Genomic DNA, 27217 nt, shown 5'->3' on the forward strand with positions numbered 1-27217 from the left:
TGACTCTCCTGTGGCACAACTTCTGTAGGCCAGCGCTACCCTTGTGTGAAGGGAACAGACCTGGCAGGATCTTTCTTTGGAAAGAAAAAAAACCAAACAACCCCACTTTCTTTTTCTTTTTTTTTCCATTTTCTCTCCCAGTCCCCCTCTGAACAGCTCTGCTTGACACAGAAATTAATGATAAATCTCAAGCCTCTTATTGATACATATATACACACACACACATATATCTATATATATATATATATAAAGCAGTGGAGTGTATGTCTTTGCCGTGACCCCTTTCCTCCTTCCCTCCCTTCCTTTTTTCTTTTTCTTTTTCTTTTTCTTTTTTTCTTTTTCTTTTTCTTTTTTCCCTCCGCAGAGCCCCGAGCGGGTCGATGCGGCTCGGTGCTCGCTTGGCCACGCCTGTGGCGGGGGGGGCGGAGCGGGCCCGGCGCTTTTCCCGCCGGCGGCGCGCGCGGGCCGTTAGCGCGGGCTGTTACCGCGTCCGCGCGCTCCCGTGAGGCGATGGTGGGTGTGGGGCAGGGGCACCGGACGGGACCGGACCGAGGGGGGGGAGGAAGGGAGGTGTCTGTGCTGGGAACCTCCCGGCCCCTCACTCTATGTGTGTGTGTTGTGTCTCTGTTGCAGAGGAGGAGCCTCGCCCCCAGCCAGCTGGCCAAGAGGAAGGCGGGCGATGAAGATGAGGAAGAGGAGGAGGAGGACTGGCGACCCCCGACGGTGAGCGAGGGGCCCCGGGACGTGGCTCGGTGTGTGCGTGTTCTCGGCCCCGTGTGACCCCGCAGCCGTGGGCAGGGGGATGCGGGGCGGGGCTGCATCCGAGTCACTCCCTGGTGCCTGAGCCTTCCCTCATCCTCTTGGCATCAGGCCCCCGGTTTATGCTGCCGTAAAACTTTGTGTCTCGGCGTGTGGTTGGTGGAAGAACTTCGTTGGGTACAGGTGGTGCGTCGTGGTTGCGGGAAAACTTCTTCCTGTGAGAGCTTCCGAGTGCCGTGTGAAAGGAAGGGTGACTGGGTAACTAGGAATAGGTCAATGTTTAAGACAGAATGTTGCATCTTTTTGTAACAGGACACGGGAGGATCAATTTCACCGATTATCTGTAAGAAACAGTAAAGACCTCGTTTAGCCACTAGTCCCAGCCCTAATCCTAGTGTACAGTTATGTTTTATGTCACACAGGTCAAAGAGTCTCACCTAATGTTTTCTGTGTCAAATCCATTTTTCTGTGCCAGCGGGTGGTTGAAACCATGCTTCACGCTGAAGAGGACTGTGTTAAATCAGGAAACAGATCATTGACATTTATTTTCATGCTTTTCTAAGTGTTTGAAATGTAGGGTTCAGTGCGAGGCCTTTCACCTGCATAACACCAGGTGCCATGGAGCCTCTGGGGACTTTGATGTCGTTTGTTCCATGCTACTGACCTTTCCTTTTCTTAATTCTGCTTTTTTTGGGTGACAGGACAAATCTTAGTGTGGACAAGCCTGCCCTTTTACAGGTTAGAAGGTGGTAGTTATTTTCTTAACTAGGAGAATATTTTAAGCTTCATATAAATTAAACTTTAGGGCGCAGTGACCTTGGTGGCGTTGCTGTGTGAGCCCTTTGGCAGCAGGGGTGAGTGATGGCTGTGTGGGCTCAGAGCTGCTCGGCTGCCTGGGCGATGGAGTGTGTGCTTTGGTGCTTACTGAGTGTGACAGCAGAGCATCTTCTGCTCTCCCCAGCTGCCCCTGAGTTGTTCAGTTGCGATTCTGTTTTCCAGAGCCGGAAGAGGCAGAAGGCAGCCAGTGAGACGGAGAGTGGAGAATGCTACAGGTCGCCCTTCCGCAAACCCTTGGCTCAGCTGACCAACAGACCCCACTGCCTGGACAGCAGTCAGCACGTGAGTGGGGGTTGCTGCTGGCACACACAGAGCTCACTCAGCAACCAAGTCCAAGTGCCTCCATGGCCCCATTTAATCAGAGGTGTTATGGAAGTGCCACGCACACACAAAGTCTTTTGGAGAGGCTTTTTGCCAGCTCCAATCCTTCAATATTGATGGAGGTGTGGGGGCAGAACTTCCTATAGTGAAGTCCTGGGTGAGGTTGTTCCATGGGGCCCTGGTGAAGGACAGTGCCCAGAGATGTGAGTTGCTTTCCAACCAGGTGGGTCAAATGCTGTGTGCCTGCCTGGTTCTCTCTGGGCTTCCACTACTGGAGACCAGATGCTGGACTGGCTGGGTGCTTGCTGATCCAGCACGGATGTTCCTGCAATGGTAACCCAGCTCCTTTACAGGAAATGAGTTGCCTGACTGAATTACCAAGGCAGGGGAAAGCAATAGCTTTTAAAGAAGTGAATAAAACCAGTGGATTTAGGGAGATGGGAGCTATGAAAAATCAATTTCATGTATTAGAAAACCCAAAGGAAAACAGTTTTGAAAAGCAGAACTGGTGGAGGAAATTGTGCTGGATTGTTACTTTCTTCCTTTTGGATAGTCTTGAAAGTAGTTGGAGTTGAAGCTTGAGTAGATTAAATAGAGGGACTCCAAGTACTTGGCAAAACTGAGTTCTCAAAAAATGTCCTGGAATTGCTCTCTTGAGCAATCTCTGATTTCAGACTTCTGAAATGTGTTTTTTTTCTGGATTCCTAGGAGGCTTTTATCCGCAGCATTTTGTCCAAACCCTTCAAAGTCCCCATTCCAAATTATAAAGGTAAGATGAGGAGGTTTAAGGATTGTCTATGTTGGCTGACTTGATTAAAACAGATGATGCTTAGGCCTGTCAAATATATCTGTGGGGATTATTGTTATTTTTTGCACTGATGCATATGTTCCAGAAGTCCTGACTTAATTTTGAAAGAAAAATACTGGCATATTAGCAAAGTCTTCATATTTCTTACTAGTGTTTAGTTTGGATAATCCTACATTTCAGAATTGGATTTTGTAGTCTTACTGCTATGTATTTGATGTACTGCCAGGAGATTTTACACCATATCACAAATACAAAAGCAAAATGAATTCCAAGCCACGAAGGTTTATCATTTAAATAATGATGCTAACAGACAGAAGGCTGAGGTGAAAAAGATTGTATGTGCCAGTTTTATTTCTGCTTGGCCTGGTGTGTTCAGCCTCAAGGTGATCTTCAAAACAAGATCATTTTGAAGTTCAAAGCGTCAGCTGGTTTGAATCAGTGAAACATAAGATCTCGGAAACAAATGGGCCTTTTCATGTCCCCTGCTTCCCCTTCACCCTCCAGCTTAAAAACACGAATGCAGATCAACCAGTTTCACTCAAACTTTTGTTATAAAAATGTTTTTAAGCAGCCACTGAATATGGAATGACAAGCCCCAAAAGAGTTTGGCAAAGCTCGCTTCTGGAGAAGCGGATTTGTCAGGAGGCTCAAACAGAACTGTAACTGGCAAAGCGGCTTTCTGTGGCTGTTACCTCAGTCTCTTAATTGGGAAAAGTGGCCGTTTCTTGTGCTTTCTTTCTTGTTGTGTGTGCACTGCTGCCTCAGCTTGTGATACACTTCTGTTTTGCAAGGAGCTTTAGCAAACAATGGACAAATAGACTGATTGAATCTTTTTCAAGCAAAATCAATCCTGGGAGCACAGTTGCCTGAGTTTTGATGGGAAAAGGGATTTCTATGTAGGTTGTTGTGTTCATCTCCATTTCAAAACTGTGACATCAAAATACAGTACTAGGGAAAGGGACTCATGCTTGGTTTCTACTTTTCACAGAAATTGGCTCCAAGGCCAAACATCTACTATTGCTCAGCAGAGAGAAAATAATACCCCAGAATAGGTAGTGACAATATGATGTTGACTGTGATACTGTAGAATTTTGTCACTGTTAAAGATCAATTCCTGACCTTGCATCAAAGATACAACTGGCTAAGACTGGGTTAGGTGACCCCAAAAGAAGATTTCACCCAGCTTATTCTATATGTAGGAGTGTATTTGTTGAGCTGTTGAGATGTACATTCTGGAACCCTCCTTGGCTTTCAAAAATCTAGAACAACCAGTGCCATTGCTCCATCTTTGTTCATTCGTTCTGTTTTTTCCTGCCTCTGAGCTTCCCACTGTGTGCTTCCAGAGTGCTGCCAGACAATGGCCCTGCTTAGGTTTGCTGTCTGCACCAGCTGTGCGTGCACCTCCACTCCAGCACCCAATTAATTCACTGTTCCTAAGTGTAATCAGACTCTGCTGCAAGGCTCTGCTTGCTTCCAGGAAGATGTTGTTGTTTGAGTTGTGCCTTTGTTTGCTTTCAGGGCCCCTGGGCTTGCGCTCGCTGGGTGTCAAACGGGCGGGAGTGAGGAGTCCTCTCCATGACCCATTTGAGGATGGAGCTCTGGTTCTGTATGAGCCCCCGGTGCTGAGTGCCCATGACCAGCTGAAAATAGACAAGTGAGTCATCACCTGGCATGAATGCTGTAGCTCTGGCTTCTTTCTGGGTGTGGGTTTATGTGCTTTTCTCCCAAATGTGTTTGAGCTGGGGTCTGAACATCAAGGGGGAGTTTGATTCCAAGTATTCTGCCTGGATTGGTTCAGGTGTGGTTACAATCAAAGAAGGAATGTACCCATGCTGGATTGTTCGGGTTCTTTCACTGACTTTTCCATCTCTCATGCATCAAAAATTTAAACCTGTTGCAGGGAATGAGCATACACATACGGAGAAGTTGCTTAGAAAATATCATGGCTTAGACGTGTGTCAGGAAACATCAGCATCTAAGGACAAGCAAAGGGACATGACTGACAAATGTTAGGCTGCCTACTGGTTTTTATTCTGAGGTGGTTTCTTTTGTGCTATTGTTATAACTTAAAAAGGCTGTCAACTGGATCTTCATGGACAGAGAGGGGGTTTTCTCTCTCCAGAAATGCAATTACAATATTGTTACAGAAGCAAGAAAAATAATACTGACTTTTTAACTGTGTCTCGGAACCACATTCTACCCTTGTTTTAACCACAGCCCACATACATGGTTTCACTGATGTTTTAGACTGTGGGTCGGTCTCTAACTTGATTCTCAAAGCTGAATTAATCCATTTTTCACTTTCTTGTTTGAAGTTGCTTCGCCTGTGCCACAGGGGAGTCCTCAGTATAACAGTGAGATTTAACAAAACCTAAACATGTGCCGAATTCCTTAATCACACTCTCTTCTTTCTTGACTGCCTCCTGCAGGGACAAGGCACCTGTCCATGTTGTGGTGGATCCTGTCCTCAGCCGTGTTTTACGACCCCATCAGAGAGAAGTAAGTTTTCCACTAGGACCTAAAGGTCAGAGAGAAGTTAAGTTTTCCACTGGGACCTGAGGATGTGGCTGGAGGATTTGGTCCATTTCAAAAAGCCGCAGTTCTTCTGCTGGAGTTGTAACAGGTTTGCATAGACCTCACAGACTGACAGTCTAACAGACTCCAGTCTGTTGTAAATACAAAGTGAAACATTTGTTTTAAGCATCCTCTGAGAGGCCTGAATGCTGCTGATACTCCCTGTCCCTTTTCAAGCAAAGAGTCAGGGCTGAAAGTCCTGCCTTTACTTACCTTGAAGTCTGGAGATGTAGCTCTGCTGGGTGGAATTTGGTGTGGAAGGTGATGGGACATAGTTGCAATAAACTATTTTGCAGCCCAGTCTTGAGTCAGGCAGGGCAGACTGTCCACCACCATTTTACTGCTCAGCAGAATTGACTGGATCTGCAAGTCCCTGAGCCGGGAAGCACTGAGGCTCCAATTTCTGGTACCATGGTTCCCAGCAAAGTGGAGAGTAGGTTCCTACTTCAGTGTGCTTTGTTTGGAGGCTGCTCTTGGTAGGTGTGAGCTGTCCCTGACCTATGCAGACTTGAAATTCGATAGTGGAGACTGCCAAAAAACATTTTATGTTGTAAATATGTGCGACATTATAATATGGCAGCAGTGGGTACAACTCTCCAAATATCTGATATAGGCTTCTGGACAGCTCGAAGTTCATCCGAGATGCAGTATATTATCATTTAAGCCTGGAGGCAGCACAGATGGAAGCTGTGATTGCTGATCTTGCAGGCTAAGCAGGTCAAGCTGGATGTCTCCCTGCTCGGGAGATCTTCAGATGGGTCTGAGAGCATTGTAGGCTGCTCGTGGCTTGTAGTTTTATCTTGGATTTGGTACTGAACCTGTGTCTCAGTGTTACGCTCATCTCTGGCTACATAGCTGGAGGCACTCTGGTTTTGGGTAAGCTACTGCCTGCTAGTGCTTTTGTCAAGTAATCAAAGTTATGTTGGTGTCCTAGGCACGCTTTTTTTTGCCAGGTAAATATCGATGATAAAGCAGTTTCTGCTCTAGTCTGATTAATAGGTCTCTGCCTGCTAAGATTCCTATGCTGCTTTATTCAGCTGATGCTCCTAAATGGTAGTACAGCTCTGCTCCAACTTTATTGTGACTTTTGCCCAGGTGCTGGTTCTGCAGCCAAATGAAGTCATGTAGCCAGTAATGAACTTCATGTATGTTCAACTGGCTTAAATAAATTCCATTAACCTGTAACTAAAGGCCTAAGAAAGAGAGAAGGAAAAGAACTTGAAAGTGCAAGTCAAGGTGCTCCATCTTCAAGTCCTAAATAGTGGAGTAGAGAGGAGTGAGTCCTTACAGCTGTGTTTAGCTTGTGTCCCACACTCCCTGCTCCGTTGGCACAATGCAGGTAGCTTGTACCTTCCCAGCACAATGCCCTGGTTTTCTCTGACTCTCTTGTCATCACATGCTACATGAACATTTTGCAGTTTGTCTTTCTCTTTTTTTTGCCCTTCCCCCCCTTCCCCCCCCTTTATCTGTCTCAGTGATGTGTCAGAGCCTAATGCAGGGCTGAGCTCTTCTCCCACCATGTGACGTGGGTTATAACCTCAGCCCTGTGTCTTCTCTAAAGCTAAATCTGCTTTGGACCTTGAGCCCCCAGGTGAGTCACTGCTTCTAAGCAGAAGTGATGAAGGCTGATGATGGTATTTTGGGAATTAATCGGGCAGCAGAAACAACTCTACTCACTCTGATTCTTTAAAATTACCTGATTGGGTGTTGTTAAGATGATAAACCTCTTTGCATGATTAATGCATGTTAGTTCATGGCCAGACCCTGTCTAATGCAGCCAAGGGTAGAAATTTCTGGGAATTCATGTTAGGAAGCTCGTTATAATTGTACAAATAAAATGTACTGAGGTTTTATGCATGTTATGAGGTACATGTTGGCACCGGTAATGCTGTTCCACTCCAGATGTGGTGGCGTTCTAGCTGTGCCTCGGGTGATTTCCCTCTGTCTCATTAGAACACTGCATGTCCCCAGGGATGTGTGTGCTACACAGATCTGCTGTTTGTTGTGCTATTGGTCCTGTGCATTGTGGTAATGAAATTGTCACTTTGCTGATGTCCCCATCCTGCTCTGAGAGAACAATTTTTTGGCAGGGAGTTAAATTCCTCTGGGACTGTGTGACGAGCCGGCGGATCCCTGGGAGCCATGGCTGTATCATGGCAGACGAAATGGGGCTGGGCAAAACTCTCCAGTGCATCACACTCATGTGGACGCTTCTCCGGCAAAGCCCGGACTGCAAGCCCGAAATCGAGAAAGCCGTGGTGGTGTCTCCCTCCAGCCTGGTGAGAAACTGGTACAATGAAGTAGAGAAATGGCTGGGGGGAAGGATCCAGCCACTGGCCATTGATGGAGGCTCCAAAGAAGAGATTGACCGTAAACTAGGTACAGAAATGTTTGCAATCTGTGCGTTGGGCTGGTTGAGGTCAAAATCTTGCATTGGAAGAAGCCTGCAGCAGCTCATGTGAACATCTCTGTGCAGTCACTGGATCTCTGCACACTGATGGCTGTCTCTCCACTTACATGTTTAGATCAGACCCTTGCATGTTTGGTAATAGTTGATCTTTTGGCATAATCCAAATCTAGTCAGGTATTATAGTAGTCCCAGTGCTCTTATTTTGCTCCAGCTGGAAGGCAGGAAAGGAGGCAGAAGGGCCATGGAAATGGGAACAGTTTTGGGGAAGGAAGAATGGGTATATATGGATGGAAGGGTTTTCCTAGATTTTTAAGACAAAATATTTGATTGTTTGACCCGTTTTCCTCATCCTTCTTTTTTTTTTTTTCCTTTGTTCCCTTCCCATCTGCAGTTGGCTTTATGAACCAGCGTGGCCTGCGAGTGCCTTCACCCATCCTGATTATCTCCTATGAAACCTTCCGACTCCACGCCGAGGTGCTGCAGAAGGGCAGTGTTGGGCTGGTCATATGTGATGAGGTATGGGGGCACCTTTAAGGAGAATCCATTCCTGGTATTTTCTCAACATCTGGGTGAGACTGGATCTGCTTTCTTAAAAGGCGACTGGACAGTGGGAAATAAGATGTGGCTGTGGACAGCACCCATTCAGGTGTTTCAGAGGTTCTAAGTAATAAAATCAACCATACTGTTGTGAGTGTGAAATGGGAGATGGTGTCTTCATGAGCCAAGATATGAAGAAAATCCAGTTGGTGGTAACTGTGTCCACTTGTAGGTGTCTGATAGGTCCTACTACTAGGGCCCTCTCCATGTGAAATATGTACCAGAAAGGAGGTCCATGCCTGTCTCTGACTCTGTTGGGTAGTGCCCTGGCTTACTGGTTTTCATTCATTGCTGTGTGTCTTTGTTAAAGTGGGAAGTACTTCCTGTTTGGCCTGGCCTCATGTTCTGCACAGTAATTTTTAACCTGTCTCTTTTTGGAGCAAGAGGTTGGACTGGAGGCTTCTGAGGTCTCTCGCAGCCTAAATAATTCTGTGATTCAGCATGCTCTTGTGAGTAGTGTTGTCAGCCATTATATCTGGCATTCTGTGCTTGTGGGTGAGTTTGAAGGATGCTCCCATGGCACGACCTTCTTCCTCTCTCTGTACTCTCATGCCTGGAGCAGAGGTAGGAGAGCTGGGTGAGGAGTTACTCATGCTGCTTGTTCAAGAGGAGACGGGGCTGGCTTGACTCCCTGCGCACTGGATCGAGCTTTGCAAAGCTTTTGTTGTCAAGCTCTGCTTTCACATGGCCAAAATTGAGTTGTTTTTTCATTTGTCATTCCCTACTTGTGGTTATAGGCAGTGAGAGCCAGAGATGCTTTGGAAGTGTCCTCTGCCTCCTTGAAACGATCAAGCTGGGGCCTGGCAGGGGTTGAGAGGATTAATTAAATGGCGGTGCCACCCAGTGGTTTGGCTTTGTAATTGCCAGAGAGAGGCTTAAACAGAGCGAGTATCCCCAGAAATGTAGCTCCCATAAACCTTTTATCTGCCAGTCTGTGACTGCCCCCACCTCTCAGTGCCCCTGGGATGGGACCAGCACCTAGGGAGTCTGGGAACCCACATCCTTGGCCATGTGGCTTCTGTATATTTCCAATAAATACCTCTGGTGCTGTCTGGCACTCGTAAAAAGCCTCTTATCACTTGTGCTTTATCCTACACAGCACTCAGATGCTAATAAAGTTTCTCTTCCCAGGCATGAGAAATTGCACCTGTATTCAGATTACCCCTGTAAGAGGTGAAGAATCTCTCTTTATTAGTGTGCAAAGGTCTGGCAATCCTCTACATAGGTGGTCCGAGAGGCTTGTGATCTTGACCTTGGGTGGAGCAGTTTTACTGGTCCAGAGTTCAGTGCTTGTGTTGATAGCTGAAAACATTCCCATCTTTGAATAGGAAACAGTTCCTAGAGTTATACTGTGCGATGGTTGTTACTTTCATAGTAGACTTTCTTGTCTGGGTGGAGCTCAGATATTCCTGGTCTTGGAAGCTTGTAATGTCTTGTTCCCTCACATAATGGCTTCAGGTTTTGCACTAGATCCTTGTCTTTGAAACAAGTCTGTTGCAAGACTTACTCCACTACCCGGAATGGGAAAAGTGGTGAGATGCTTTTTATCAGTGCTGATGAGGCTCTCCAAGCTGCTTCCTAACAGGGCCACTGGATTTATCAGCCTTATTCCTCTTCTCTGTTTTTCAAAGGGCCATAGACTGAAGAACTCAGAAAACCAAACTTACCAGGCTCTCAACAGCTTAAACACACCTCGACGAGTCCTTATCTCAGGCACCCCCATTCAGAACGACCTGCTAGAGTATTTCAGCCTGGTGCACTTCGTCAATTCGGGCATCCTGGGTAAGAGATCAATGTGTGGAAGATGTGAGGGAGGGGCAGGTGCTGGCCAGGCTTCTCTCAATGCCAGCAAAAGCAGCAACTGAGACGTTGGTGAAAAGTCATGTCAGGGGCTTGGAACTAGATGATCTCCAAGGTCTTTTCCACCTCAAACCATTCTGTGATTCTATGAGACTTAGTCTCTTCCTCTTTGTAACCAGAAAGCCTAGGTCAGGGTGCCCTGTTCTAGAGGCCGTGTATCATCTGATCTGTTTCAACAAGGTTGTAAAGCAAAGTACACCAGTTTAACAGGTGTTTTGGAAGGGGAATCAGAGTAAAATAAAAATGTGAAACTGAGTACTACTGTAAATGATTTCTTTGTTGCTGTAACTCGTCACCCATGATTGTCTCAGGTTGTTGGGCATTCAGTCCAAGAGGCTTCTCATTAATTCCAGTGCATGCACAACTCTAGTTAAACATAATTCATCAGATTCTTAGTCTTGCAAGCAGAATTTGGGCTTAATCTTTTCCGTTCAGCTGTTCTGCCCCCAGGAGTTCTCAAGGAAAGGATGGAATGGGATAGTACATGTTCTACATCTGCTTTTCTCATGTGCTTCAAATTTGGGTAGTTATTACAGGAAGCTGATGGGATTTCACCTGGCCCCCTTGACCTGTACTTTGGGCAAGATGACTCTCCCTGTACTTGCAGCTCGTGCTTTGTGAGATGAGGTTAATGGTGTAACTACTGCAGCAAAGCTGCATGTACTCAGTAGGTGTTTTTCCCACTTTCAGCCTGTGGCCAGTAATAAGCAACTGATTACAGATAATTTTAGAGCAGGCACAGATAATGCCTGTGCTGTTGTTTGCAAGGACAAAATCTGGGAATAAAAGTATGACTGGAATGTGAGCAAAAGCAGTATGTGCCTAACTGTTGAAGTAAAATCATGTAACTGTTGGCTTTGCACTGTTGTTGGAGTACAAAATGATTCTCTGTTGTACTGATTTGCCTGCCTTGTTGGAGTCTTTCCTGGCTAGAAAGAAAAACAATCTTATGGATGGGATGAGGGTTTGTTTTATCTGCTGGGCTCTGTGCTTGGGGAGTGATAACTGGGGCTGTGGGATGCTGATCAAAGGTTCTTTGGTAGTAGTTGTCACCTTTTCACTTCTGTTTTATACAGGAACTGCACAGGAATTTAAAAGACATTTTGAAATGCCCATCTTGAAAGGAAGAGATGCAGATGCAAGTGAAGCTGAGCGACACAAGGGAGAAGAGAGGCTTAAAGAGCTGATCAGTATTGTGAACAGGTGAACTTCATCCCTCTTCTCTTTGCAAGGCTTTTGCATAAGCCCTTTGCATAAGCCCTGCTATCTTTCCAAATTACAGTAGCTGTAATGAATTCTCTTGCCTGTTACATCTATTCAGCAAGTGATTGTGCAAGTATTTATTGCCTAAGAAATCCACATAGCATGGAGCTTTTGTCTGCTAAATGGTACTGACATGGCACAGTCAGCTGCAGTCACCCCCAAGCAGTACTCTCAGGTACTGAATTATTATTTGACTCCTATGTTTCTGTTTTCTCCTGGGATCTGAATAATCAGGCAGCATCCTTTTATTTATTTTAAGATAACTACAAGTTTGGGCTGGATCAGACTTGAGATCCATCCAGCCCAGATGCTGAGTAGCAGAAGGAGAATAAGGAATGTCACTCAGTTGTGCTGTTGATTGCCCAAGTCACAATAGAGTCCAGCTAACACTTTAATAGTTGTGTTGGCTGTGTAGGGCTGATAGGAGACTATAAGTGTCAGAGATGGGACTTCTGATCCTCAAGAAGCACCTCTGTCATGTGAAGCGCTGTCTTATTTATCTTTGGTTGATTTGTGGTATTTGTTTTAACCTGGTGTTTTTTTCATGAATACAACCAATTTATCCACATCTGCTGGCAATTGCTTGGCTGTCTCTAAGAACGTTCTAGAAAAGACTTGAATTCTCAGCACTGTTGGTGTCTTCAGTTCTTTATCTGATTTTTTGTTTGTGGGTTTGGTTTGGTGGTTTTTGTTTGGTTGGTTTTGTTTTGGTTTTTTTAATCTGATCTTTTTCAGCCATCACAAATACAATCCTGCAGTTTATGGTCATGGTAAATTAAATTTCACACTGAGTATAGTCACTCCATAGAGACAGTCCTGACCTTGACTCAGATCAGCTTGCAGAAGCCTAAGGAAAAGGAAAGGTTGGGAGGAGAAAAGCTTATTCTTTCTTGAAGTGCATTTATTTCTTTTTATAGTTGATGGAAAATGGGTGTAAAAGTGTGTTCAGGAATGCCTGTGCCTGGCTCTGTTGAGGTCTGTGTCCTTCCCTTTACTGTGCAACAGTCGTGATAGACAAATAGGGAAGACAAGGCACAAAAGTAGTAGCAGATGAATCTGTTGAATTTGGTAGGAATTGCAAATGGGACAGTGATGCAAAGACATATAGAATCATGGATGTAAGGCTGGAAGGGTGCTGGAGAAGGCATCTAATCAGTCTTGCTGTCCTAAGGTAGAAGGTGTTAGACCTAGACCATCTCTTAATCCCCACCCAGCACTGAAGACCTTGCAATTTTCCTAGGACACCTTTTCCAGGGCATCGCTCTCTTTGCAGTTAGAAAATGCTCTTAATGTGTAACATAAATCTTCCTTACTGCAGTTTAAGCCTATTACTTTTCATCCTTCTGCTTATGGGTTCAGAGACCAGATTATTCCTTTATTTACCAGCCTTTGACTGATTTTGGGGTTGTCATATATCCCTGCTGTCTTTCTTCTATAGGTTTTGTAACATATTTTTGATGCTTCCTGGCAGAACTGGGTTTCTGCACCTTTTACTCTGTCTCAGCTCAGCACTTTTTCTAGTCCATTCCACCTTCCCGAAGTGTGGCAAAAACTGCTTCATGGGGCATTTCCAGAGCCCCAAAGGATATGTCCTTTTCTGGAATCCTGGGCCAGGCAATGAGCCCATCTTGGCCAAGGATGGCTACTGATTTATTAAATGGGGAGTTGCCTGCCTGTACTTTGGGTTATGCCCCCAGTTTGTGGTGGTTGATTCCTGTCCTTGTTTGCTGTCCATGCTGCTGGTCTGTTGTAGCTCAAATTGCAAATGCTGTTGGTAGTCTAAGGAAGAGCAGAGATTCTCTTGTGACTGAGCTCTGTAGGTGGAATCATGTCTGATCCCTCCAAATCTCATGAACCACGTTTGGAAGCCTTGCAAAGACAGGGGGTTATATGAGGCTCTGTAATACATGTGGGTGGTGGGTGTCTGGCCTCTGCCATGTGTTGGACAGTCACAGACCCATGGAGAGAAGACATCAGAGGGACTGTGTGTTGACCACTTGAGGAATAGTAGTGATAAAACAGAGTCATCCAAGCATCTGATGGTAATGTCTCTCCCTGCAGGTGCTTAATTCGGAGAACTTCAGACATCCTGTCCAAATACCTGCCAGTGAAGATTGAACAGGTGGTCTGCTGCAGGTACCAAAAAGCATCTGCTGTGTCTGGGAAATAGTGGAAGCTGTAGGAAGGACTGAAAAATTGCAAAAAGCCCTTCCATTCTCGTGGTGACTGCTTCCCTCTAGGAATGATGTTGTAGGCATTGGCAATGTTGCTTTTCCTCCTGAAGCCACAGCCCACAACTGGTGGTTCTGCCAGCCAGCTGGTGAGCTCTGGGCAGCTGTGTAGGGCAGAGCCCTGGGCTGTGCAGTCTCTGCAAGCTTCTCTTCCAGCTCTGGCAGATAGCAGTGCTCTACCAGCAGCCTTGGGGGCTCTAAGCTGTCTGTGCTGTAGCTAAAAAAGCTGAGCTGAAAGGAACTGTGTAGATTGAGCAGGATGGGTTTTTGTTTGGCTGCAGACTGGGGCTGCAGAGCTCTTGTTGTGTTTCAGACTGACACCTTTGCAGACTGAGCTGTACAAGAACTTCCTGAAGCAAGCCAAGCCAGTGGAGGAGCTGAAGGAGGGCAAAATCAGTGTTTCATCTCTCTCTTCCATCACTTCCTTGAAGAAGCTCTGTAATCGTGAGTTGTTCACTTGGGTTTGGGTTTTGCACTGTTGGTGGAACTTTTTTGGGTCTCTCTTGTGCACACCACAGTCTCTGAGCTCTGTTTATTCTCCAGATCCTGCTCTTATCTATGATAAGTGTGTGGAAGAGGAAGAAGGATTTATGGGAGCCCTGGACTTGTTCCCTGCTGGCTACAGCACCAAATCTGTGGAGCCCCAGCTTTCAGGTACTGTGGAACTCAGGAGTACAGATGTGCTTCCTTAATACAGGCAACCATGGGACTGTATTTAACATCTTACCAAGTGCCCCCTACAAGATCTGGAATTTGGGAATTCTGCTCTAGCTTTTTCTTTCTTTCCTTTTTATCCAGGCAAGATGCTGGTTTTGGATTACATCCTTGCTGTTACCAAAAGCACCAGTAATGACAAGGTGGTTTTAGTGTCTAACTACACTCAGACACTGGATCTATTTGAAAAGCTCTGCAGGAACAGAAGGTTTGTCTTTGGGTTTTGCTGGTTTAATCCTGCTAGATTTGACTTGTGGCCTATGCTGTAAAAGAACTGGCTATTTCTACACTTTCTATCAGCAGGAACTTGTGATGTCTTGTAGCTCAGGTGTTCCTGAACTGGAACTAATGTGGCTAGTGCTTTGTCTCCTGGGGTCACTCAGCAGAAAGTCTCTGGCCCTCTGCTAACGTTTCTAAAGCCCATTCTGTTGTTATAAGGCCGATGGTGACAGATTTTTCTGTTTTAAGTAGGATGCTCTAAAGATAGCAGCAGTCTGATTGTAGTAAATGCTGTCTGTTCCAGGTATTTGTATGTCCGCCTGGACGGCACCATGTCCATTAAAAAGAGAGCAAAGATCGTGGAGCGATTCAACAGCCCCTCGGTGAGGAGAACCTGCCAGATGGGAGCAGCTCTCCTGCCAGTTCCGAGTGCTGTGAGTAAAAGCATGGCTGCCTCTGTGCTCTAATCCAAGCCTGCCTTTTTGCAGAGCCCCGAGTTCATCTTCATGTTAAGCAGCAAAGCAGGTGGCTGTGGTTTGAACCTGATTGGGGCCAACAGACTGGTGATGTTCGACCCTGACTGGAACCCTGCCAACGACGAGCAGGCCATGGCTCGCGTGTGGCGGGATGGCCAGAAGAAGATGTGCTACATCTACCGACTGCTTTCGGTGAGGCAAACTCCTCTCCCCTCCTCAGCATGGAGCTCTGGGTGCCAGCCCAGACTGCAGCTGCTCTGACTGGGGCCAGAAGGGAAAGAACTCTTTTGTGTTGGTGACCAGAATTGATTGGAACTTAATTGCTTCCTGCCCTTAGATGTGTTGCCATGGAAAACCATGAAGGTTCTAGCTGGAGGGTCATTACTGCAGCCCTTGGTTTCTAGCAGTGGCTGGCTTCTGAGAAATAGAAACAACTGTGGCTTTGCAGATAAGATGTTCCTTTGAAGTCATTTAGGCATCTGACTTCTTTAATTTCATGGGGTGGCTGATGCAGAAGTTGCTGTTTTTCAGCCAGGCTGCAGTCTGTTTCAGTTTGGTGTACGTGTACTTAGGAAACAGCAAGTACATTCCTGGAATTACCAGCAGCATTTGGGATGAGCTGCCAGTGAGCAGGTGGGATAGCTGCTCTGTAGAGGAAAACCATGAAGGAGACTAATCTTTTCAGGCTGCTCTAACAGTTTGTCCAGCAGTGCCAGTAGTGATTACTGCTTAGAAGTGTCCCCTCTCTGCCCTTGTTCACCTCTCTCTCTTTAGTTCAGACTGTGGGATTTTTTTGTTTTGTTTGGGAGGGGGAAGTTGTTGGGTGGTTTTTTTTGTATGTGGTTTTTGGTTTTGGTTCTTTTTTTTGTGTAAGTTTGGGTTCCGTGGTCAATTATTATTTTTACTTTGAGAAAACAGACATTCTTTGCCCATCTTTTCTTAATGGAGTTCTTCTCTGACCTGGCTGCACTTGGAAGCAGGGAGCTCCTTTGCTTTTAGAAACAGGAAATCAGTCTGCAAATCATGACTAATCACCCCGCTCCTTGGTACACATTCGTTTGCAAAACAGACATGTTGCTCTTAGATTTTTTGCCTTAGAAATGTAGCATACTGAGCTTTCTGCACATCTGCTCTAGAAGCAGACATCTCCCTCCAGACAGGATGTGATTGATCCGTGTGTGGGTGAACCAGCAAATAGTGCTGATGGTGTCACCCAGGGCTAGACCTTGTTGCTGCTTCTTGGGGAGATTGTGGTTGGGATTTTTTGTCAGGGAGCAGCTGTAGCTGCTCAGCTCCTTTCCCTTCCTTCTTGTCAGCACAACCTGGTGCAGTGTGTGACCTTTAGCCACGAGTGGCAGTTCCACCTCTTCCTCATCCATATCTCCACTGGATCCACTTCTGTAGCCACAGGGAAAGACAAGCAGAGTTGGGTTAGATCTGCAATAAAACAGACGTGGTTGGAGTGCAGCTACTAAAACTTGCCTGTTACCTGTACTGGCGAGGCACTGAGTGATCCTGACATCTTAGTGCTGTTTGATCTGTGACACCTTCCCAGTGTAGTGCTGCTTTAACACCAGTGTTCCAACTGTGCTTCATCTCTGACTCACCTGTAGACAGGGACCATAGAGGAGAAGATATTCCAGCGCCAGACCCACAAGAAGGCCCTGAGCAGCTGCGTGGTGGATGAAGAGCAGGATGTAGAAAGGCATTTCTCACTTGGGGAGCTGAAGGAGCTCTTCACGCTGAATGAGACCACCACCAGTGACACCCATGACAAGTGAGTATTCTGAATGACTAATGGCTGGGATAACAAAAGTTTGGTCGTGTAATTCAGGGGTTTCCCAGGCAGCAGGAGGAAGTCCAGAGAGTGAGCCTCAAGTGGTTCTGCTTCTGAAGCTGTTAACCACCTAGACATGAGCACTTTCTTGCTGTCCTCCCTTTTTGTTGTCTAGAAAAGCTGTGCTGGTTGGACAGGTGAGCAAACTATCTTGTAGCTGCCCGTTTTGGAGACTGAAATACTGCAGCTAATGAAAAAACTGATCAGAACTGTTCAAATTGGTGGAGCCTATTGGTTCTTCCTTGCTGCTCTCTTCCTGGTGGTCTGTGGTCTCTAACTGCTGAACTGCTTTCATACCAGGCCTTCTCCACTGGCTAAGAATTTATAAAGCTGTTCTGGGAACTAAAAGAATCCTCTTCTCCATTGTCTGCCCTTCTCCCCCAGCCCAGAGACCTGTGGTACTATAGCCACCAGAAAGAGGGGACAGGGAGTGCAGGAAAATGCTTCACTGTGAAAATTAAGACTCTTAGTTCAGGCAAGAAGTGAAGGGGATTAGTTTTAAGCTGACTCAAAGCTTAGCTCAGGGTAGGTATCCATTCTGCATGGCAACAGCCCTTGCTGGCAGGGCTGCTGCTGCTCTTTGTCTCCTGAAGTGACAGCTCAGTAGGGCCTCTCCAAAACAGCCTCAGTACATCGTGGTGGCTGTGGTGGGAGCCAGAATGGAGTGTTTTGGAGCATGGTGTGCTCTTTGAATTCAGGAGTCCTGATGCAATACTAACAGCAGCAGTCACTTGAGATTTGCCTTAAGCAACATCCCACACCTTTTAAGAGAAACTCCTCCTGAACTTCCTCTGCGTCCTGCTGGACCATTTAACCATGTGCAAACATGAAGAGCAACTGCCATTAGAAACAGAACCCCAGGTTTTCAAACTGCGAGTCACTCCTTATCTGTCACACACACCGGAAGGTAGTTGTGTGTTTAAATGAAATGCAGTAGTAATTCAGAAACTGACAATCCAGCTCCAGTGGAGTTAATCCAAACGTTACGGGGCTGCAGTTTTAAACAGCCCCTGTGCTGAAGCAGCAGAGGAGCCTTGCACTGACTGCCCTTGCACTGCCCTTGTTGCAGGATCAAGTGTCGCCGCTGTGTGAACGGGCACCAGGTCCGGCCCCCTCCCGACGGCTCCGACTGCACCTCGGACCTGTCCCAGTGGCACCACTGCGCCGATAAGCGGGGCCTGCAGGACTCTGTGCTGAAGGCTGCATGGGATGCTGCTGTCACCTTCACTTTCCATCATCACTCCCATGAGGAGCAGCGAGGGATTCCCTAAGAGGTTACTGTCCCCTGTGGGGGCAAGGGCAGGCTCTGTGGCAGCCTGCCTCACTTTGATCCCTTTCAAGGAAAGGGACAGTGGGCAGCTGTGCATGCTGGACTTTGTGTGGCCGTGGGACAGCAGAACAGTATGGCTTCGGAGTGGCTGGAAGGCCCTTGGCAGTGTTCAGTCTACTGCAGCAGCAAGGAGTCCATGGCTTTTTTTTCTCCTGTTGTATTGTGTGCCTGAAAAACACCCCCATGGGAACTGGGAATAACGGGACCTTCCATGCTTGATCAGATTTAGCACTGGTTCACTCTAGGCCTTTGGTGTCTGTGCCTTCTACTCACCCAGGTTTTGTCTTCAGGTTTTATAGCATTTGATGTGCAGTCAAGTTTTTTTCCTTGACAGCTCCGGCTTACAGCTGCTGATCAAAACTTGCAGGATCCACTTTGCTGTGAAATGTGAACCTTGCTGATTACTTGGGAACAAGAGGATTTTGTACAAGGGAAAAAATTTTTAGCTTGTATGTTGAACATCTGGCCTGAAAGATCATGCAAGCAAGGCTCTATTCCAGTAACTCCATTTCTAAAACCACTTGATTTGTTATGGGCAGGATCCCCTGATCTAGCAGTGTTTTAATGAGATCACATTACATGACAGTAATAAAATTCACAGTTTGGTACATTATGGGTCTTAATTATAATTTTATTATAAAAATGTTACAAAATAAACTATTCAAAACCTCTGTAAAATGACTGCAGACACTGGAAAAGGGCAGTGTGATTGCAAATAAACAGCAAGCTACTTGGTACATAAAGAACTTTTTTGGTATAAAGTACAACTTTCCAAATGGAAAAAGGTCAAGGCTGGGGGCTTTGTTAGCTTGTTTTCTACTCCCTTTAAGTAGAGGAAGGAGTTCTTCACATGAGATTCACAGATCACAGAATAATGAAGGTGGAAGGGATGTCAGGTGATACTGTCCAATACCCCTCCTCAAAAACAAGATCACCTAGACCTGGTTTCCAAGGACCACAACCCAATGGCTTTTGAGTCTCTCCCACGCTGGAGATGGTTATTGGTGAGGCATTAGCTGAAACAACATGAAATTTGTCGCAACACCCAATGACATAAACAACTGTTTGTTCAGAAGCTCATTTGATGAATGTCCCATTTAAAATACTCAAAAAGATGGTAAGGGTTAGATCACCTGGAAATAGAGCTGTTGGCCCACATGGTCTGGTGTGGCATGTCAGTGTCACACCCCTTCTTCAAATGAACACCAAAGTGAAAAGAACAACTCTGTACTGCTTGAACTGGGGAAGAAACCTCCACCTGTGCTGTGAAATCAGAATTGCTTCATTCAAGCTCATGGGTTTCTCCTGCTCCTGTGTCCCTCACATGACACTGATGTAGTCAGCGAAGGCCTGGGAGGAGTCCCACGAGTCACTGACTACACTGCACAGGGCTTTGAGACGCCGCAGCGCCTCCTGGGCTGTTTCTGCATCCTGGTCCAGCCAATTTTGGAAGAGGCGGAGGTGTGTGAATGGAATCTGTCCCCCTCTCTGCTGGATGTGGCCTTCCAGCTTCTTTGTGAACTCCAGCAGCCCATCGGGTTTGATGCAGTTTGAGCTTCCCAGGGAAAGAAGAAGAAAAAGAAAGCCATTAAGAGTCTAGGCTATAATTTGAGCAGTTTAAATTACTGCTCCTTCTAGTAACTGCCTGTGCAGGTACCTGAGGATGTTTCAAGGCAAAATGCACCTTCCTTCAGCAGTATAAAGTGTGAGTGTTTCTTATGAAAAACAAAACTGAGTATGAAGGGCTGGAAACTTTTTTAAACCAAGGTGGTAACAAGGGCCAAGTTAAACTCATTATCCAGACCTCCTACTACTCAAGTAGACCTAGTTGTGGCCTTAAAATGTTGCTGGACCCAAGCGGCCTGGCCCAACTGCCCAGTCCCAGTGCAAGACTCAGCAGTAAGTGATCATTTCTCTCTTCCTGCTGAGAAAATCTGAAGGGCATGTGTCAGGTCCTGGTATTTCTAAGAGATTAAAAGGTCAATTCCCATGCAGAGATGTGTAAGTAAGTATCAAGTTGCATGCTGGACTGAAATCTTGTCAGAGGAACAGTAACAATCAAGCTTCAAGCCTGCTGAAGGAGTGTGGCCGTGGTTACATAAATTGTCAAGCCTGTGTACTCTGAGCAGCCTGCCCCATTAGGATGTAAAGAAGGGGCAGAATCAAGCAAAGCAGTTGTTAGTATTGCAGAAATGCCACCCCCATGTGCTTCATGAAGGTTACTGCCTATCTGTACGGCCATTCAGGATCAAGAAGAGAGCAGCATTCTTAAGCCCAAAGATGAGGAAACTAATGCAGAGGCACTTTCAGGATCTGCCAGGAACAGTGACAGCATTCCCTTGCTATGAAGGGGCAGTGGGAACAGAGCTGTTCACACTGATGCCCAAGAATAAAAGTATGTAGGCAAGTTAGTCCTAACTACAGCTCAGGGAAGGCCTGCAGGTGAATCCCAAGGAAGCAGCAAACCAAAGCTGCTTTAAAGATGGAGCCTGACTCCTTATAAAGGTGAAATGTCTCAGAGATCCTGGAGCTCCCTTGAGGTTGTATGTGCCCATTGCAGTATTCTCTAAGCTTTTCTTGGGCATACATTCCCTCAAGGAAGGAACAAAGCCATGCTCAGGTTCTCCTGCTGTCAGAGCCCAGTTCAGCTCTCTCCCTCCAATAACAAGAAATTCAGTGTTTAGAGCAGCAGAATACCTGACATCCAGCTGGCAGAGAGAAGAGGAGGAATCTTCAGAGAAAATGTCTGCAAGGGCAACCAGCCTCTGATTCCCTGAAAGGGGAGAAACGCACCTATTAGATGCAAATAAGAAACTGTCTTAAAATTTAAGTGGCCATAGGGCTGGGATTGTAGGGCAAAAAAGGAGTCTGTAAACATGTGATTGGAACACAAAGGGGCCACTTCTGCACCCTCAGTTTGTTCCCCTAGTGGCACCAAGTGAGTTCATCCCCCTGAGCAGTGTTCGAGGCAATGAAAGCATTTGCTGATAGGGCAGTTTGTTTCCCTAGAAAAATCCTGGTTTTGTTTGAGAAGTCCAGATGCAGCTTTTTTTTAGAAATTATGTGTATTCAGGTTATCCCAAGCTTTCCTGTTTTACTTCATTAAAAGAACAGGAACCAATACTCAGAATTTATCTGAAATTAATTTCTCAAACATTTCTACTTGGCCTGTGATCCAAAAAGCCTATAATTTCTGTAAGTTCAATTCCACTTCTTTTACACAAACTCCTTCTTTACTTGTTCTCATCCCTCCAGTGGCTGCCAACAACTGTTAAGACACAAATTGCCCAAACTTGGGCAAAATCTGTGCCTCTGCATCAGAGGCAGTGCATCTGCTGCTGGATCTGTTCCTGTTACAGTCTGAAGCAGATCAGTGTTCAGTCAAATCTGGAGACCTGCTGGAACTTGCTTTTGCTGCAGAGAAGAGCAGCCATAATTCCTGCACACTACCTGGGCCCTTGGTACATTGCTGAATGCAACTGAAATTCTGCCTTTAAAAAAGGGATCCAGTGCTCCTTATTTTGTGAACTAAATCCACTCTGTTCCTGCATGTGGTAAGTTCAGCACTCTCAATGGTCCTGACTCCAGCCCTGAAGTTCCCTCCAAGAGAGCTGCTCTGAGGCCCCACAGCAACACTCCCAGTACACACCAAGGCGGTTCCCGGGCAGTTTGAGGCTCTTCAGCGACGAATTTCTTTTCACTGTATTGATTATTTCTGACAAAAACCCAGCAGTAGAGCTTTCAAACAGCCGGCAGAAGGAAAACGTGATTTCTGTGAAGAAATGCATTTACAGTACATATGAGTACTCCCTGTGCTTCATGATTCCATAATTACTTTCTGCAGACAGCTCCAGCCCCTAATCCACATGCAAAAGCAAAGCTCCCCCAGCAGTGGATTGCATGTAACAGCACTTCTGCAGAGAGCAGAGATCACACCCAGGCCAGTGGCTCTGCCAGCTCACCCAGTTAAAGGCTGATGGGCTCTGCAGGTTAAAAATCTTTGTTTTATAGCTGAGACTACGGATTCTTCCCTGCAGCATTTGCCAGCCGCCCAGCAGCTCCTCTGCTCCACTGGCACAAAGAACCAGGCACGTTCCCACTCTGACAACACCTGCAGATCTGCTCCAGGGACTGTGACATTTGGCTAAACCTTACACATCTCAAGATCCCCCCCTTAAATGTTAGCCACCCAAAAGCAGCCACCTGCAGGACCTTTCCAAGCAACAGCACTCAGGAGTTGGCTGTACCTTGCAGGCCGGGATCCTGAAGCAAAAGCAGAACTTCTCTCTGGTGCTCAGCCAGGTTCACATCATGAAAGCTCAGTTTCTTCAAATTTGGAGTACACTCTAAAACCAAAACAAATTCTCAGGTACTGCACATCCTTGGGATAAAAAGACCCTGACCCAGCTACCTGCTAACACCCAGAAACTGGCTTAGACTGTGGGTAATTTGTGCTGGATTGTGGATAATTAAAAAGGAACCATTATGCTGTACAGGATCATCCACATAGCACGGCATATGGGATGGCTGACACCCATTTCCTTTTCTTGGAAACTTCAATGATGTCCACACTGAAGAAATGGACCCAGTAAGCTGCCTTCATGCTAGAGGATGGAAGACCACAGCATGGAAGCCACACTGTGCGTGCCCAGTGATGCTGCCCATGGGTTAGCAGAGTACCTCTGAGCACCTCCAAAAGGAGCCCAAGCTCCTGGGGGCAGGGCAGTGTGGCACTGTCAAGGGACAGCTGCTGGAGGGACTTGGACGCCTTGAGCACTGGCAGCAGGAATGCGGTGTGCAGAGGTTCCCTGGGGAATCGGATGTCCAGCACCTCCAGGCAGCTTTCTAAGGGAAGAAAAACAATGAAATAGTTTGCTCTGGAGTGCCTGTCTTCAGTGTAGCTGGTTGTAAAGCAAGCAGAAAGCCTGTCTGCCCAACACCACTGTCCTTTAGGTTGGTAGAAATTGCCTATGCAACGTGCCCTGCCCTGAGAAGCTCTGGCAACTCAGACCTGGGGTGATGTCAGTCACTTACAGCTCATTCAGGATTCCTGCCAGACCACAGGGCCACCAATTTCTACTGTGCTCAACAGTGCTTGAGAAAAGCTCACCCTTGAATGCACAAACTAGTCAGTGTCTTCCCAGAGCACAGGTCTTTCCTGACCCCACTCCAAACTCGCTCAGGCTTTGCTCACTGCTTTTCTGGCAATTCAAGGGCTAATAAGGGTGATGGGAGACCTGTGAGCTGAGCACACACTGCTGTAGCTCCCAGGCTGTAATCCAAAGGCTTGGGCAGTGCTTTGCCATCCCCTGTGGTACTGTGATGATCAAAGGATGCTTTCCTTCTGCTTAAGGGTGTGTCTAAGGCTTACAGCCTCACAGTTAAGGGGATGGACAAAGTGGAAGCTCCCGGTCAATTTACAGATCTGGTGGGATAGACTCCCATGGACAGTCACAGGTAGCAGGTTATGACTGGCCCTGTACAAAGCTGCTGTTGCAGCAGGCTGGGATACAGCAATAAAACATTTTCACCAAGATTCCGGCTCCACAGAACACCTCAGACTGGAAGTGACAAACTGTAACAACATCTAAATCAGAAAGGTGAGGCTGTAATTGCCTAATAACAAACCACCATAATAGTGTAGAGTGAAGCATGTACCAAGCCTTTACAGCTCTACCTGCCTGGCAAGTCCTGGCCATCTTTCAGAATGATGATTCCTACCTGGGATTTCTGCCTCGCTGCAGCTTGGACTCTCCTCCGGCCTGCTGCCCTCCAGATGGTTTTTGAGGTCAAAGCTGACCGAGAGCGTGTGGAGCTGGGGAAGGGCGCTCAGGACGCAGCGAACGAGCTCCATGCAAGGCATGTGGGAGAACATGTCGCTCACACGCAGCACACGGAAGCGGCATTCCGGGTGGCGGGACAGGGCCCGGAGCCCGGAGAGGATGCAGGAGATGTTGGCATGCAGGCCTGGAACAGCATTTGTACAGAAAAGTATCAGCTGTGTGTGTACAGACACCGACACGCAGAGATGGGGCCGCAGCGATGGCAGCCCGAGTCTAAGGCTAAACTCACACACCGCTTTATCCACGCATCCTTAAGCTACACTGTGTGCGTGGGAGATGGAGATCTGGCTCTTCCCTCTGCCCGCTCTGAAGGGCGTTTAAGCACAAAGCCAGAGGCTGTTCTGGGGCAGAGGGATCCCCTTCTCTCCCTCAAGTCCTCACACTCATTAAACATCTCACCCAACACCTTTCTCAAGATGGGGCACCAATACTCCTAAAATTCCCCTTCCAGTGAAAATTAAACCAGGGTAAACCCGAGCAGTAAGCCAGACCATTAGAACAGCGCTGGAAGGAAACACCCTATTCACAGCACTGACCATTGTAAGACAGAATGAGGTTTTCTAAAGACACCCAGGAGCTCAGCAGGTTACTCAGAGCCCGACATGTCTCCCCAGTCAAAGGAATGGAGAACAATTCCAGTGTGGAGACACTTCGGAAGCGGTGAGCAGCTTTCAGAGAAAAGATTCCAGCAGATCCTCCTCTTTTCTTACAGCCTGCATGGCTAGTGCATGGAGATCCTGGGGAGGAACTAGTCCAGTTCTCAGTGTTCTCTCCCTCTGTGGTCCTGCTTTTGTCCAGTAACCCTGAATTATCCTCTCTAGCAACAGTAAAAACAAAATCATACAGATCTTCTGGGTCAGCATAGCGTCCCCTGCTCCGTCTGAGGCAGCGACGTTTCCTCCCCACTGCAGGTTTCAGCCGTCTGCGTGTCTTTTGAGGAACAGGGTGACAGGACAGCTGCTCTGAGCTGGAACAAGGGGAAGATCCACCCTGAATGTTGGTGTGGTCACAGGGCACCTCGCTGCTTGTCTCCTCACACGCTGGGTTTTGCCAGCCGGGAGGATTTCTGGGGTCAGAGAGGACAGAGTTCATGTGAGCTTCAGCCTCTTCTGGGGATCCCTTCTGGTCCTCACCACTGCTCCCCTCCCGCTCAGCAGTACAGCCCCTCTCTGCTCCCTCCTGTGCTGACTCCTGGCTTTGGGCTTTGTCCTCCTCTCTGCAAAGGCCACACGGGCTGCCGTGATAGGCAAGGGCATTTCCTGAGCGCCAAAACCCAGCGCTCATGCTCAAGATGAGAACGAGAAGAACTGTGTCAGGAACAGGCCAGGAACACATGGACACCTGGCTGACAGAGCCGTGGTGGATGAGCCGGTGAAGGAGCAAAACCAGCGAGCGCCTCACAGACTGGTCGCAGGAGAGGAGGTGCTGGAACTTCAGGATCTGCAGGGAGCCAGCCAGGTTTTCAAGCACCTTGTGGTTGTGCTCGGCAGTGAGTTCCATGGCCCCCTGGAGCATGTTGCAGAGGGTGAGCTGGGAAACGTGCGGGGAGCTGTGGAGCAGTGGCGAAAAGTGACGGTCGTTGAGGCGCCAGTCAGAGGAAACGTCCAAGACACCGTGGAGGACGTTGGAGAAGAACGTTTCAAGGAACTTCTTCCTCCAGCAGGTTATGCTCTGCAATAGAACAACAGGGTGTAGGAACAGAAAGTCAGAATCCATTTTTCTCATTCTTTTAAAGTAAAATTATTGCTGTACGCTAACCTGGTGTCACCCCTCCTGTTAGCTCCACTGGGACCACCTCTCCAGTTCTCAGCATCCTTCCTCAGTGTATTCCTTGAAAACCTGAGTGAATCCCATTGCTCTCTTCATCCTCCTTCTGGCCTAATTTAAACACTCACTGGTTTGGAGCTGGGCCATTTTTTTTGCCTATTAAAAACCATGTCACCAGCAATTTTCTTCCAGAGCACCTATTTTACCAGCTGTCATTAAGTTGTCTGTTAATAATTCTTTTAAGATAATGAAGCAATGAAGCTGCTTCATTTTTTCTACATAAAACCATTCTCCAAACTCAGTCTTCTTCATTTTTCTCATGCTTTCTAAGACATCAGCTTATTTTTTTTTGCCAGCATGGGTGTAAACATGATATAAGATACTGTTTTTATCCTCTGTTTCGCTGATAATCTCTGAAGACAGATTTGCTCTTTTCACAAACTCACTGTGGGGAGATGAAGGGTGTGGCTGTGCACTACACTTCCTTCATGAACCCCGTTTCACAAAATGTATTACCAGGATCACACCTCGGTCCAGAGCTCTACAAACACATAAACAGGCGCCAGGAATTGCTTGGAGGCAGCCAGAAACAAAACCTCATGGAAAACAGCAGAAACAGGGCACCCGTGTCGAGCCCCTTCTCCCACCAGAGCGTTTCCTCACCTCCGAGTTGGGCGGCCTGGTTTTCATCACATCGTCCCACAGCTTGCGCCAGATGGGCTGTGTCGAGACGCCTGGGGGGAAGAAGCATCAACCGGGCGCTTTCACCCCTCTCCCTCTCCCAGTGTCCTGCTCCGGGGCTTGCTGGGGTGCCGGAGGCACAGCCGCAGACCGTGCCCGGGTGTGGGATGCAGGGCGGTGTCCCTGGGACCCCTCTGCCTAAGGGCTGCCATTTCCAGCCTAGAGCAGCTCCTCTCTCCAGCTGAGGGTCCCTGGGGCTCCTCCCGCCAGGTTTGGAAGCATCTCCCCAGTTTCTCACCCCATCAGTTTGAGGGGCTCGTCCCTCCCGCCCAGGGGTGTCCCCACGGGTTCGTCGCCGTCCCCGCCGGTGTCACCTGCTCTCCGCGCGGCGTCCTCGGCCCGCTCGAGATGGAAGACAGTGAGGAGCGGCAGGAGCCCCCGCAGGAGGTGCCCGGGCAGCGCTGTGGAGAGCCAGAGGGAGAGGGCGGCAGGGTGCGGGCAGGCCCGGACCCCGCGCCCCGCCGCCCCGCGCCGCCCGCGCCTTACCCCAGACGTCCCGCTCCAGGGCGGCCATGCTGCGGCTCACGGCGGCCGCGCTCAGCGCGAACAGGCTGCGCGGCCGCTCCGCCGCCATGGCCGCCTCGGGCACGCACCGCCCGCACCGCGCCGCCATCTTGGGAGGCGGCGGGA

General features: G+C 47.6%; 2 protein-coding genes and 1 long non-coding RNA gene across 7 annotated transcripts; 2 read left to right on the forward strand and 1 right to left on the reverse strand.

Moving 5' to 3' along the window:
* The first annotated feature begins 428 nt into the window (after positions 1 to 428).
* RAD54L (RAD54 like) lies at positions 429 to 18849 on the forward strand. 3 transcript variants are annotated; one of them, XM_048312529.1, is made up of 18 exons: positions 429 to 513; positions 634 to 723; positions 1759 to 1878; positions 2626 to 2686; positions 4244 to 4379; positions 5155 to 5224; positions 7390 to 7678; positions 8101 to 8225; positions 9938 to 10088; positions 11243 to 11369; positions 13491 to 13565; positions 13974 to 14104; positions 14204 to 14314; positions 14459 to 14582; positions 14898 to 14976; positions 15082 to 15261; positions 16683 to 16846; positions 17976 to 18849. In XM_048312529.1, exons 1-18 carry the CDS (start codon positions 511 to 513, stop codon positions 18175 to 18177), a joined length of 2238 nt encoding a protein of 745 aa, XP_048168486.1. In that variant the 5' UTR covers positions 429 to 510; the 3' UTR covers positions 18178 to 18849. The 3 variants fall into 3 exon arrangements, with proteins under 3 accessions (XP_048168486.1, XP_048168487.1, XP_048168488.1); XM_048312530.1 differs by lacking the exons at positions 429 to 513; positions 634 to 723 and adding an exon at positions 925 to 945; XM_048312531.1 differs by lacking the exons at positions 429 to 513; positions 634 to 723; positions 1759 to 1878; ... (1 more) ...; positions 4244 to 4379; positions 5155 to 5224 and adding an exon at positions 5231 to 6890.
* LRRC41 (leucine rich repeat containing 41) lies at positions 18847 to 27215 on the reverse strand. 3 transcript variants are annotated; one of them, XM_048312526.1, is made up of 10 exons: positions 27074 to 27215; positions 26902 to 26988; positions 26510 to 26580; positions 24616 to 25750; positions 23958 to 24203; positions 22917 to 23081; positions 22484 to 22582; positions 21886 to 22008; positions 20934 to 21009; positions 18847 to 19791 (listed from the first exon to the last, which is right to left on the reverse strand). In XM_048312526.1, the coding sequence occupies exons 1-10, from the start codon at positions 27198 to 27200 to the stop codon at positions 19557 to 19559; spliced, it is 2364 nt and encodes a 787-aa protein (XP_048168483.1). In that variant the 5' UTR covers positions 27201 to 27215; the 3' UTR covers positions 18847 to 19556. The 3 variants fall into 3 exon arrangements, with proteins under 3 accessions (XP_048168483.1, XP_048168484.1, XP_048168485.1); XM_048312527.1 differs by lacking the exon at positions 22917 to 23081; XM_048312528.1 differs by lacking the exon at positions 27074 to 27215 and having other exon boundaries at positions 26826 to 26912.
* On the forward strand, positions 19788 to 20315 carry LOC125329958. The gene is made up of 2 exons (XR_007205337.1): positions 19788 to 19889; positions 19934 to 20315. It is a non-coding gene; the product is annotated as an uncharacterized LOC125329958 (long non-coding RNA).
* Positions 27216 to 27217: the final 2 nt, after the last annotated feature.

This window comes from Corvus hawaiiensis, chromosome 9 (assembly GCF_020740725.1).
Source record: "Corvus hawaiiensis isolate bCorHaw1 chromosome 9, bCorHaw1.pri.cur, whole genome shotgun sequence".
NCBI lineage: Eukaryota > Metazoa > Chordata > Aves > Passeriformes > Corvidae > Corvus > Corvus hawaiiensis.

Excerpts from the sequence above, each read along its gene's own strand:
- RAD54L (XM_048312529.1), top strand. Across the intron at positions 8,226-9,937 it reads GGCTGGTCATATGTGATGAG|GGCCATAGACTGAAGAACTC; the intron begins GTATGGGGGCAC and ends TGTTTTTCAAAG. Across the intron at positions 14,315-14,458 it reads TGTGGAGCCCCAGCTTTCAG|GCAAGATGCTGGTTTTGGAT; the intron begins GTACTGTGGAAC and ends CTTTTTATCCAG.
- LRRC41 (XM_048312526.1), bottom strand. The coding sequence starts at position 27,200 with ATGGCGGCGCGGTGCGGGCGGTGCGTGCCCGAGGCGGCCATGGCGGCG. Across the intron at positions 26,989-27,073 it reads CCTGGAGCGGGACGTCTGGG|CGCTGCCCGGGCACCTCCTG; the intron begins GTAAGGCGCGGG and ends GGCTCTCCACAG. Across the intron at positions 21,010-21,885 it reads ACTGCCCGGGAACCGCCTTG|GGAATCAGAGGCTGGTTGCC; the intron begins GTGTGTACTGGG and ends CTCCCCTTTCAG.